Here is a 12,553-nt window from a genome sequence, read left to right as displayed (position 1 = left end):
GTCTTTGCAGGCGTGCCAAGTTTCAGAAAAAGGGTGGCATGTAGGAAGAGAAGTGATGGAGACAAAATTACACTACAGGGGCCTTGAAAGAGAACGACTAAGACCAGACGGAAATATTTAATCAGATCTGAAAGAGATTGAAGGCCTTAACAGGAATATTTGCAAAAGTTTCATCGTACAAACCAGCAAGCCAGAATTTGGATGGTGGGGAGGAAAGAACAGGTTTTAAATATACCTCCGATAAGATCGCAGTCACTGCCATTACGGAAACAAAGTGGATGTCCTAATCAGGAAAGACGACACCAACCATTTGAACAGTACACAACTTTATTTCGTCATCTGGATTTAGAGCTGGTATTCGGGGAATTCAAAGACCACTTCTTTGCCTGTGAGCTTTTTGTAGACGCCGGAGAACGTTTCCACCTGAAACCACACATCACATTACACGTAAATATTTTGAGCATTAATACAGTGGTACCTTGACTTGAATGACTCGTCCGAGTAAAATACGAGGTCCACCACGGCCCCATCTGAAGATTAAAATTTTTTTGACCAAGCAACTGCTTGTACCTCAGAACTCAAGGTACCACTGCATTTTAATGATTTGTTACACAAATGACTTATTTGTGCCTAACATGAGCAAAATAACATTTGAAATGTGAACTGCATGGTTTGCCTCCCCAGTAATGGCCCCAAAGGACTCTGGGAAGGTGTAGGAATATGCAGGACGCTCGTCCTCGCCGACAGCAAAGTCGGGGACGGAACATTTTGTTCGACGTCGTGGAACGGGAATGTACATCTTAGCACGAGGCTACGCTCCCATACGCCACCAGGACAGAGCCAGGAGAGAAACTCGCTGGATGTCGACGTCGGATCCGAGCCGACCTATCGGGACGAGGGGGCGGTCAGACGTACTTTGTGTTCCACGTTGTTCTGCTGCGCCTTGTCCAAGTGGACCTTGATGAGCCTGCTGCAGTCCAGCTTGACCCGGATTCTCTTGCCCACAATCTCGCTGGGGAACACCAGGTCCTCCAAGATGGCGTCATGTACCGCCGTCAGCGTGCGGCTAAAGGAAGACGGGGAGTTAGCACACGGAGCAACTTGTATACTAAATTCACGACAGGTGTTTTATCCATGCCACTTATATCTTGGTCTCATGATGTCAATATGGGAAGAGCATGACGAAGAGAACTCTCTTCTAAATTCAAGCAGGAAATATATTGGTCCATTTATGGCTCAAACACCGGTTGTGAATTTGGCCATTAATCTCCTTGTTCAAGGACAGCAAGTTGCAAGACGCACACACTTAGCCACTAAATGACGAAACTATTTGCAGGCTGTCCTCTGAGATTCAAATGTCCAGCTGAGAGTTGGAGTTCAGCGACTGCCGCTCAGTCCACATAAACCAACAATGGACTGGTCCCCAGTAACAGACATCAACCAGCGCATGGCAACCCTCTATCGGGTTATGAGACCCCACATACAATATATTGTACTATTACTTTTTTTTTATTTAATAAAAAAACATGGTACGATTGTCACGGAAGAAAGGAATGGCCGCAAAGAGGAGACGTACAGAATAAGGAGAGTGTGGATATTTTGAGGCTGTTGGCGATGATCAGCGTCCCATTCACCGACTTCATTTCAGCGACAGACTGTGCTTTGCTTTCTAGCCACAACTACATTTGAAATTATAAACAAACACAAGTCAAAAGGTCCCTTTTGTTAGTTCTGCTTAAAGTCACAACAATCGTCAACTGTCTCCAGGAAGTTGACATCAAGAAATTTCACATTCAAACATAAAGGTGAGTGTTTAGGAATTAAAATGTGCACTGCATGGTTTGCCTCCCCAGTAACGGCCCCAAAGGACTCTGGGAAGGTGTAGGAATATGCAGGACACTCGTCCTCGCCGACCGTCGAGTCGGGGACAGAACTTTTTGTCTGACGTCGTGGAACGGGAATGTACGTCTTAGCACGAGGCTACGCTCCCATACGCCACCAGGACAGAGCCAGCAGAGAAACTCGCTGGATGTCGACGTCAGAATCAACACATGCAAACAAACATCCTTTAAAACAGCAGGATGGACGATTTCAACTCACCTCCTGGGACGCTTCTGCTTATTCTTCGTGCGGCTTTTTCTGGTGGGTTTGGGCAGAATTCTCCTCTGGAAGTCAACAACAGTCACCGTTTAGTCTCATCAAATACACCGATACCACATTGTTGGAGGGGGCTGTGTTCCACTTGCACTCGCAATAGGTGAAAATTCACAATTGGTCATATACATTTTTAAACTTGCCTTAAAATTCCCCTCATGATAAAAATCCAGACAAAATATAGAAAATACATTTTTGACTAAATAGTTTAACCCCTAAAAATCCATGCCACACACTTTAATCACAAAACTACGACTTTTTCCAGACCAAGTACAACAACTCACGATATGTTGAATTTCTCACCGAGACTAAGTACCTTTACTTGATCATTTAAATACATCCTGCGATTGTGGTGAAAATGTTTAATTTGAAATCAAATACCGTTCAGAATCAAACTTTTGACCATAGCACCTAACCCAAGTTTCACTGCAATATAACACTTCAGCGTAACTACTTGTCACTACTGGAATTTTATCATCCAATTGCAGTTTTTTCTTTTAACAGTCTTGGCACACATTTCATTTAAACGTAGCCTGTAACAAAGTTTTCCACTGATGTGGTATCTCCATCTAAACACAAGGAGGCACTAGATAAAAAGGAGTACATATACGGGACAGTCGCTTTATAATCGGCCAACAAAATGCTGTCGTTAATGTTGAAAGTATCTTCACACGCAGGACTCCACCTGACCGAATTTATGTCAGGCTGGTGAAGTTGTATAAGCGGTCGCAGTATTGGAAAATGTTTTGGGTGATGGTATGAGTAAAGACAAACAGTATGGAGACAGATACTTTTATCGGTGCATTCCTAACAATGTACCTCATAAAAATTACATTGTTGTGATGCAAATAAAACATTCCTGATCTAAATAAGGTTTGTGTAAAATGTGCACTGCATGGTTTGCCTCCCCAGTAATGGCCCCAAAGGACTCTGGGAAGGTGTAGGAATATACAGGACGTTCGTCCTCACCGACTGCAAAGTCGGGGACAGAACTTTTTCTCCGACGGTGTGGAACGGGAATGCACGTCTTAGCTCGAGGCTACGCTCCCATACGCCACCAAAACAGAGCCAGGAGAGAAACTCGCTGGATGTCCACGTCGGAACAAACAAATAACTGAGATCCATTTGACGTGGCACTTCGAACCTGTGCGATGAAGACAACGTGCTTCCCGCTGAACTTCTTTTCCAGCTCCCTGACCAGGCGCACTTGAATCTTCTGGAAGGACTTCAGCTGAGGAACGGGAACAAAGATGATGATGGCTTTCTTGTTGCCAGGAACCTCGATCTCCTGTGAAGCGACAAAGGCACAGGAGTTCGGTGCCAAAGATCAAAAATACACATTGTCACAATGGTCATTCGAGAATGTGCACTGCATGGTTTGCCTCCCCAGTAACGGCCCCAAAGGACTCTGGGAAGGTGTAGGAATATGCAGGACGTTCGTCCTCGCCGACCGCGAAGTCGGGGACAGAACTTTTTGTCCGACGATGTGGAACGGGAATGTACGTCTTAGCACGAGGCTACGCTCCCATACGCCACCAGGACAGAGCCAGCAGAGAAACTCGCTGGATGTCAACGTCAGAGTCAACACATGCAAACATTAAAAAAGCAGGAAGGAGTATTAACAAAATGAGAGCCTGGAATAGTTTCCAGCCAACATCAGGGCAAATGAAGACAGACTAGTTGCTGGTCAATATCAGGGCTGTAGAAAATGTAAACAACCCATCCGTCCATTTTCAACACCGCTGATCCTCACTAGGGTCACGGGTATGCCGGAGCCTATTCCACCCAGCTAACTGCGGTTGAGAGGCGGGATACACCCTGAACAGGTCACCAGCCAATTGCAGGGCACATCTAAACAAACAACTATTCGCACTCACATTCACACCTAATGGCAATTTAGAGTCTTCAATTAACCTACCCTGCATGTTTTGGGGATGTGGGAAGAAACCGGAGTACCTGGAGAAAACCCACCCAGGCATGGGGAGAACATGCAAACTCCACACAGGCCAGGCCGGATTTGAACCCGGGTCCTCAGAACCATGAAGCAGACATGCTAACCAGTCAGCCACTGTTCCACCATGCAAATTACATACATACACACACACATGTATTTATTTATATATATATATATGTGTGTGTGTGTGTGTGTGTGTGTGTGTGTGTGTGTGTGTGTGTGTGTGTGTGTGTGTGTGTATATATATATATATATATATATATATATATATATATATATATATATATATATATATATATATATATATATATATATATATATATATATATATATATATATATATATATATATATATATATATATATATATATATATATATATATATATATATATATAGTACACATATATAATACATACACACATGTCCAGAATTAGATAGTTTGGATTTATAAAATGCACAATCACTTCTAACAGATAAACAGATTCACCACAAAATGTTATGATTGCATTTTCACTCCTCACTTCATGATCATCTTCAGCAAATGACATCTTACATTTGATCGACGTTGTCTTTAGCGGTCTTAAAATTAGCTTTACTTAGAGCTCAATCTAGCTCCAAAATGCTTGTTCCTCTCACCTTTGCTGCAGTGATGTTGAGTTCTCTCAGCTGAGCCTTGAGATCAGAGTTCATCTCCAGCTCGAGCAGAGCCTACAGGGTGACAAAGCACAACAATCATGAGATGCAGAGACATTGCATTTGTCATTCCCATGAAAATAAAATTAAATGTAAATCAGCTGAGGAACGCAGATGGAAAGAAGGTTTGTCTGAACTTCAAATTGTGGCGTCTTCAGCATGGTGTGATTGTTGACGGGATTTCAATACACGAGCTCAACGGTGAGGAGAATCTTTTATTACATTTTCAGTTTGACGAGTAGCTGGTTCAGACTCTTGAAAACGGGTATGTTCAGAATGCACGTGGTAGAGGTTACCGAAGGGGCATCTTCCTGCTAAATAACAACTTACAACTCATTGAAAATATGTACAACCTTAATTTATTTCTTTTTATAAGTACAGGCATGTCTGTTCTTGAATGATTCAATGTGGAAAATCATTATGCACACTATCATTCTAAGGTTCACGGTTTGTCATTCAATCGCAACAAAGTCCAAAACTTTTGACGTCTATATTAACAAAGCATCTCGACACATTAAAAGCTAATTATTTATGATTTATAGTTATGAGTTTGTTACATAGGGGTGACGTGTTCACACTTACCTGGGATATCCCTGACTCAAACTCGTCTGGTTTTTCGCCATTTGGCTTCACAATCTTTGCACTAGTGCTGAACATGGCCTTTGTCTCTGCAAAAAGTTTGATCTGGCTTTAAAACGTACAGTGACCAACACAACATAGACGCACAAATATGGCTATACACTACCACACCAGTTATCAATTCAAGTGTATTTACTTTGTTATAAAGTCTATGGTTACGTCTTTTATGATGACACTCCATGCCCAAGTTAACAACAAAATAAAGCCAGTTAGGTAGTTCGCTAAGCTAACGCATTAGCCAGCAGTTTAGCAAGCAGCCACAGTGAAGCTCAGCCAGACGTCGGGAGTCTTTACAAGTAACATTTTGCATAATTTAGCACGACGACTCCCACAGAATGCTTCAAAGTATTGTTGGCCAATATCTCAAAAGAAGCAGTCAAAGTGAACACATGCACGGCCTGCTCGGCACCCCATTACAACTAGCATTCACCGCAGCTATTCCACCACGCTTTGTGGCACCGTTTCAAACTACCATCCACTACCACAAACTACTCAATCTAAGCCATCGTGGATCTAAAAATGTTTACGATACAAAGACGCGTCCCTTAAAGCTTGCTTTAATACATTATAGAGCATAACCATCCATCTTGCCATAATGTCACGACTAACCTCAGTCAACGACGGCCAAGGAAGAGGCCGGATCATCGCGAGAGCTGAATTAATACACAGCAGCGGGAGCGTAAACTATCGCGGGAGAAGGTTGGCGCTTGTCGGATCATCCCGAGATTTTAATGGGCCGGGATTAGGCACCCGGAAACGAATGGTTTACTTAAATTTTGGAATTATAATCTTTTGTGTATTTTCTGTAACCACATAACTAGGCGTTTCGTTTACAATGGTAATAATAGTAATATAAATTTTAAGAAAACAATAAAAAACACTAAAACGAAATCAAAATGGAAGTACGACAGATATAAAAGCAACAAAAACGGAAATAATCCATTGAACCATGCACTCTTAAAAGACAACAGATGACTTTGTTTAAATTATATGTTTTCATCTTGTGTATTTTATTTTATTTTTTTATAACCACAAAACTTTTTATTTACAATAGTAATTTGTAACACTTAATTTCCAAAAATCTAATTAGAAGTGCAACAAGTATAAAGCAGTAAAACCAGAAATAACAAATAAAACTACAAACTTTAAAAAGACATGATGTCTTATTTTATTTTTGTAATTATATTTTTCCCATCTTTTGTATATTTCCTACAACCACATAACTTGTCTTATCGTCAACAATAATACAAACCTAATTTCACCCCCCCCCCACCAAAATTAAACTCAAGATATAAAATTAAAACCAGAAATATTTTTTTTAAAATTGAAGTTGTATTTCTTATTATTAAATAGTACAGAGCAACTTTATAGTGTAATTTAGAGAGTGATATGTATGGCTACTGACTCAAATGATTGGAACTTCAAACTGTGTTGGGGTTTATGATTTTATTTACAGCATCTTTATCAAAATGAAATGAAATATATGCAGATCATAAAGTACAAATGTCATGGAAAGCAGGTTGTGAAACGCATGTCAGTCTGATGATGAAGAGATTCCTCGTAAAAAAATGGGCATCTTGAAACACGTGACAACATTCCCTGAAGCGCTACAAAAAAAAAAAAAAAAAAAAAAATCCCCAGGTGGTACCTGTAAAGGGCTTCGGTTCAATTTCCCAGCATTGCCGTGAAGACAACTAGCGCCTCTTTGTGGCCGGCAAGGTGACAACACTTCCTAAAATTCAGGTTATGACACTTAACTTTTGATACAAAAAATGTCATGACAACAAAAATGTAGATCAACTGGTGTTTCTCCTCAGATCCTTTTTTTTTTTTTTTTTTTTTTTTAGCTCCAGTGGTGAATGTTTGTTTATAAAAGCAAAGGTGGCTCGTCTCCCCTCTGATATCTTGAATGTCTGCCAAAAAAAAAAAGGATTTCTCCTCTTAATGGGCGGTCTTGTGTGTGCGCAACGTTTGCGTCTGTATGCGACTTTCCTCCAGCGTCATGAAGCAACCGCTCATCTCCTCCTTGACTGGCACGCCGCCCGTGCCCAAGTCGCACGTCATCACCGCGATGGGACCCTTGCCACCTTTCAGGTGCACCTTGATGTTGTCCTGCACCACACGCGCACAACCGTGAACACTAAAAGTGCAACGATTAATCGACAACTATTTGGATAATTGATTACATGTTAAATTATACATGCATGATGATCGTATGACGATTTTAACAATGACCCTAGAAAGTGCTGTGCAATATGGACACCATTTTATACCCATAAAATTGCATATGTAATATGTATATGTAGTATTTTTCCTTAAAATTACAATAAATTCATGGGATTTGAAAAAATATTTTGTCCTTTTATTTATTTTTTTAAATATAGAAAAAATACTAAATGGATCAAATCCAACTGTCACATTCGTGCAATAGTTGGATTAAGCGTGGGTTGACTGGTCATGCCTGGAGAGTAGGGTGTAAAAATGGCGCAATGTAAAGGCGACTGTTGGGTTATTGTCACGGACGCAACATTAAAATCTGAGAATATTTTTGCTTGTTTACCTGTGTGGGCGTCGGGACCTCCAGCTTGGTTTCCTCCGGCGCTTTGATTACGATCACCGTCTGCTCCTTGAAGGGAGTGAGCCGGCTGACGTCCTCGTGTGTAACGTAGGCCGCCGTGCGCACACAAGTTAAGGCGAAAGGTGATTCGTAAATAACGTCACACTGGTCGACTTTTATTTCTAAAGCTTACTGTTGTCCTTCTGTATGGACAAGAAGAAGCATCACGGCGGTTCCCCAGGGTGAGGCGCAAAGGATATATTGCGTTTTCTTCGTTGTCCGTCATGTCAAAGAGTTGCTGTGCGCAGTTTTTAATGAGGCCGTCCAGCGTGCTCTCTTCCAGCTTCAAGCTCTCCAGTTCCTTCCTGAACTCAGCCTCAGTCTTCCACAGGAAGTGTGAGATTGGACACTGTCCTCTGGATGGATGACAAAAAGTAAAATAAATAAATAATCGAAGTATCTCAAAATATATCTATTTTTAGATGAGCAGGATAACTAGTATATAGTAAATGATGAGTAAAGTTGTTTGGCTCATGTGTGTTCCCTGATTTTATGTCGCAGTTCAGGTCTGTGGCGCATAAATCTCCAGTGACTCTTTAAAAGTTGGACATGCGCCGTAGCTCCTCTTCAATGCAATAGATAGGACTAAGGTGAGGGGCTACATTCCAGCGTCCCGAGGTGACCAAGTCACTCATGTGCTGTCCCCCCGGAAATACCCTAGCATCTATCGTTTACAAACATAACAAAAAAGTCTAAATGCTTCACATAGCCTTAATATTGCATACTTTAATGCGTCACACGTAGACTTGACATCGCACCCGTAGGCAACGTGATATAATAAAAATTGTGGCCAGACAACTCAATAGCAGCGTGATTACTGGGCTCACACGTGTGCACTCACATCCACTTGACCCTCCTGGATCTCCTCTGGACCACACTGAGGCTCTCTAGCACGCCGATGATGTCGTAGACCTGACACTTGCCGGTCTGCAGCCTGCTGGCCGCCTGGTGGAGGTCCAGCCAGCTGTCTGGAGACAACAGCAGGAGCTCCAGGAGGCGGCGCGTCAGCAGCACCAGCGACACGTCTGGGAAGAGGACAGTTGGAAGAACGGTGAGGATACAGTCGATACCATACGCACACAGACGGAACGAGATAGATGCTATATTCATCCCGTGAGGAAAATGAAATTGTCACAACAGCAATCGTCACACATATACATCTTGCAGTGAAAGGACAACATCAGTTGGTGACACGAATGCACCATTAAGCTGCTTTGCCACATGGAGGGACAAAACATTTTCAGTGTTTGCAGGTTGCGACAATATTATTAATGTGTTTTTATGAATTATAATACGGTTGAGTGAAATTTTATTTATGGGGGAAAAAAAAAAAAAAGTGTTTTTTTTTTGCTGGGGGGGGGGGGGGGGGAGGAACAAATTAATTGCATTTCTATTCATTTAAATGAGGAAGGGTGACTTGAGATAGGCGCGGTTTGGGACAAGAGCATGGTCATGCAACGAATTAAAGTCGTATCTCAAGGCACCACTGTGTCATGTAATATTCGACAGTGACGGCTAATACAATGAATTATAATACACCCAAGATGTACAGTTTGAAATTTAATTTAAAAAAAAAATAGTACAAACTGACATGCATACATACGGATAATAATAGACGCAGTGTACTGTACGTACGACAATATAAAATAGCGATTGTTATGCAATATGTGTAACATTATTGCATAGTGTCCAGAAATATTTCTCTCACACACAGCGGATAGTTATCAAAGTAAATAGTGAATGGTACAACACACACCGTTTCTGCACGGTTTCTCTGTCTGAAGATCCTCTTTGGACTGAAGGTCCACACTGCAGAGAACAAGAACAATTTAAACTAAAATAATTCATCTGAAATAAGACAAAAAATGCCCCAAATTCAGAGAGTTCAACTCAGTGAAGCAAAGCCAGCGTGGGCGGTTCTTTAATGGCAGACCAAGCATTTACATGATCAAGAGACCTTTAATATTTATTTCATTTTATTTAATTTAGCTGTTTTATTCTCAAAATGGGTCAATCCAAATGTATTAATTCATATTATTGCGTTCATTTATTTAATTAGATAATTAATTGAGTGTAACAAATGAAAATTGTAAATAAACATTTTTACATGCATTTATTGTATGAAATGATGTGTTACTTAATTAAGATATAAAGACACTAAAATAATTAATGATTATTCACGTGGTCGTTCACAGTGTTTAGTGAGTAGACAATTCATAGTTTTTAACGCAATGGTTGGCTCGTTTCGACACTCGCATGAGAGTGAAACAGGTTCACTCGTCATTAAAGGGTAACAAGTTGAAGTTGAACTGCAACCCATCTCAAGTAAGCTTTTGAAAGAGTTGAAAAGTAACTTAACAGTTTGTCCATTTGAAAAAAAACAAACATGCATTGAACTAATTGAAAGATGCATCCATTAAAAAAAATAAAATAAAGCTTTACCTTGGTGTGTTCACCTTGGGAGGAACATGCACGGCGGGTTCACTTAGGACCTGAAAGAAACAAGAAATATTACACATTACATTGTAACAATTACTGCATTCCTTCAATAAAGCATTTTTAAATTCTGTTTGCTCTAGCTATCGGTAGTACAGGTACTATTATTAAAAAGTGACCTGCTGAGGAGGTTGTGGAGAAGGAGGTCTCACAGGGGCTCCGCTTTCATCTTCCTCCATCTCTTCCTCCTCCTCGTCCTCCTCGTCGCCACCCGCGGTGCCCCACTGGTCGTCCTCCTCGGATGACTCGGCTCCCCAGGTGCCGATGTCGCCGAGGGGTCCGTCCAGATAGGGGGGCATGATGGGGATGGCGTCGCTGTTGACGCCGTTTCTGGAGATGTCCTCCGGCAGGAAATGCTCCTCGCAGATCAAGTGCTGCTCCGCCGCTTCCTGCTTGTCCGTCTCTCGCAGCGCAGCCAGCCATACCTCATCATCATCATCATTTTGAGTCATGTTTTAACACACACGTGTCAAACACAAACAATTTAAAAGATTAATTTCAACTACCTTTGACGCTGGAAAAAGAGCATTTGTTTCATGTTTCTGCTTCCTAAAATTAGACTGAGCCACCTTCTGCGACTCCACTAATGAGACTGCTATCCATCTTTTCTGGAAATTTACACATACCTGTAAACTGTGGCAAGATATCTGCAGATTTATGTTGGATGATTATCTTCTGTGACTTTAAGCTTATTTTGTGAAATGCATTTTCTGGCTTTGTAAAGTGTGACACCTGAGTTGATTTATTATTATATATTTTTTTAATCTGATGAATTCATATTTACATATGTAAATTTGCTCAGGTAAAACCCATTTTCTGTGTCCTTATTAAAAAACCGGAACTGTATTTAATGTCAACATCTCCTGATAAAAACAAGAACGCGATCAAAAACCTGAGATTGTGCTCCCACTTCTATGAAAGGATCATTGGAACTACTGTACGTATTAACCATACATTTCAGAGACTTTTATTTCATTTTACTCGTGACCCCTGGCACGTTTCTATTACGTTTCTGTTTATTTGTCATTTTTACTTAATACTGATGTAATGCGTACCTACCTATTAGGATTCCCACCTTGTTTCCAGGCAGGACACGACATGCTGGCTTCAGTACACGCTCCACTGCACTATGATTGGCTGCTGTATCCGTGTAGAACATGCGGCGTCGTTAATGTGTTTCCTACTAACCCTAACCCACTCTAATTCTAACCTTAACCCTTCCTAAACCGAACTAAGCCCCAACCATTGCCCTAAACCTAACCATAACTTCTTTGTTATTATTTCGTACAAATGTGATACATGTTTTGGGTGGTCATCACGTCACATCTGCGTAGCCTGCCCCTCCCGCGACGCAGGAGCCAATCATGTTGCAGCGGGGCGTGTCCTGCCTGGAAACTATGTGGGAATCCTAATGACGCTGCTTACCCACTTCGTTACGTGAACATTTTTCTACCGGTTGACAAATGGTTAAATAAAGATTGAAAAATAAATAAATGTCCGCACAACAAGACCCACAGGGTACATGCTAAAGTTAGCACCGCGCGAAGACATAGAAGGAAGACTGCCACAGGTACAAAAAAAAATATGAATAATAATACAATCGATAAGGATGTAGTATATGTTTGTTTGGGTTGTAGTCATGTGTCGGTACCTTGACCCTTGCCGGGTCTTTTGGGAACGGGAAGAACCTCTTCAGAGGTCGGCTTAAGACGCCCCGGTTGCCGTTGAGCAGCCGGTTCCGACAGCCGGAAACAACACACTTGACCATGCTGAGCGCATCCAACCGAACCGGGCTAACTTGGCATCCGAACCCGCCGTCGGTCGGTCGTTCCGCCGGAGTGAGATAAAGGTCGCCTTTGGCTGCAGGTTTTCTTCTTTTCCACGCTCGTTTCTCTAACCGGAAGAGGCGTGTCGTTGACGCAAAAATACAACAATGAAGGGAAAACGTGTACTTTTAATGTGGCGCCCTCTACAGGGGTCAATGTGCTCTGCCAGTGTA

The 12,553-nt window shown here is 41.6% G+C and overlaps 2 protein-coding genes and 4 non-coding genes across 7 annotated transcripts; all 6 read right to left on the bottom strand.

Annotated features, from left to right (window-relative positions):
* Positions 1-309: 309 nt before the first annotated feature.
* rps7 (ribosomal protein S7) lies at positions 310-6,132 on the bottom strand. The gene is made up of 7 exons (XM_061704208.1): positions 6,051-6,132; positions 5,385-5,470; positions 4,746-4,817; positions 3,299-3,442; positions 2,101-2,165; positions 916-1,066; positions 310-423 (listed from the first exon to the last, which is right to left on the bottom strand). Exons 2-7 carry the CDS (start codon positions 5,457-5,459, stop codon positions 346-348), a joined length of 585 nt encoding a protein of 194 aa, XP_061560192.1. The 5' UTR covers positions 5,460-5,470; positions 6,051-6,132; the 3' UTR covers positions 310-345.
* Positions 655-873, bottom strand: LOC133417443 (small nucleolar RNA SNORA73 family). Its single transcript, XR_009770354.1, has one exon. It is a non-coding gene; the product is annotated as a small nucleolar RNA SNORA73 family (small nucleolar RNA).
* LOC133417444 (small nucleolar RNA SNORA73 family) lies at positions 1,824-2,042 on the bottom strand. Its single transcript, XR_009770355.1, has one exon. It is a non-coding gene; the product is annotated as a small nucleolar RNA SNORA73 family (small nucleolar RNA).
* On the bottom strand, positions 3,037-3,255 carry LOC133417442 (small nucleolar RNA SNORA73 family). The gene has a single exon (XR_009770353.1). It is a non-coding gene; the product is annotated as a small nucleolar RNA SNORA73 family (small nucleolar RNA).
* LOC133417445 (small nucleolar RNA SNORA73 family) lies at positions 3,515-3,733 on the bottom strand. Its single transcript, XR_009770356.1, has one exon. It is a non-coding gene; the product is annotated as a small nucleolar RNA SNORA73 family (small nucleolar RNA).
* A 748-nt stretch (positions 6,133-6,880) lies between the features above and the next one.
* On the bottom strand, positions 6,881-12,463 carry e2f6 (E2F transcription factor 6). Of its 2 annotated transcripts, none has more exons than XM_061704625.1 (8): positions 12,206-12,463; positions 10,674-10,979; positions 10,501-10,550; positions 9,815-9,867; positions 8,900-9,083; positions 8,259-8,414; positions 8,002-8,116; positions 6,881-7,581 (listed from the first exon to the last, which is right to left on the bottom strand). In XM_061704625.1, exons 1-8 carry the CDS (start codon positions 12,320-12,322, stop codon positions 7,309-7,311), a joined length of 1,254 nt encoding a protein of 417 aa, XP_061560609.1. In that variant the 5' UTR covers positions 12,323-12,463; the 3' UTR covers positions 6,881-7,308. The 2 variants fall into 2 exon arrangements, with proteins under 2 accessions (XP_061560609.1, XP_061560611.1); XM_061704627.1 differs by having other exon boundaries at positions 7,297-7,553.
* Between the last annotated feature and the right edge of the window lie 90 nt (positions 12,464-12,553).

Source organism: Phycodurus eques, chromosome 18, assembly GCF_024500275.1.
Source record: "Phycodurus eques isolate BA_2022a chromosome 18, UOR_Pequ_1.1, whole genome shotgun sequence".
Taxonomy (NCBI): Eukaryota; Metazoa; Chordata; class Actinopteri; order Syngnathiformes; family Syngnathidae; genus Phycodurus; species Phycodurus eques.
The sequence above is the reverse complement of the archived record's forward strand: the minus strand, read 5'-3'. Positions and strand labels throughout refer to the sequence as shown.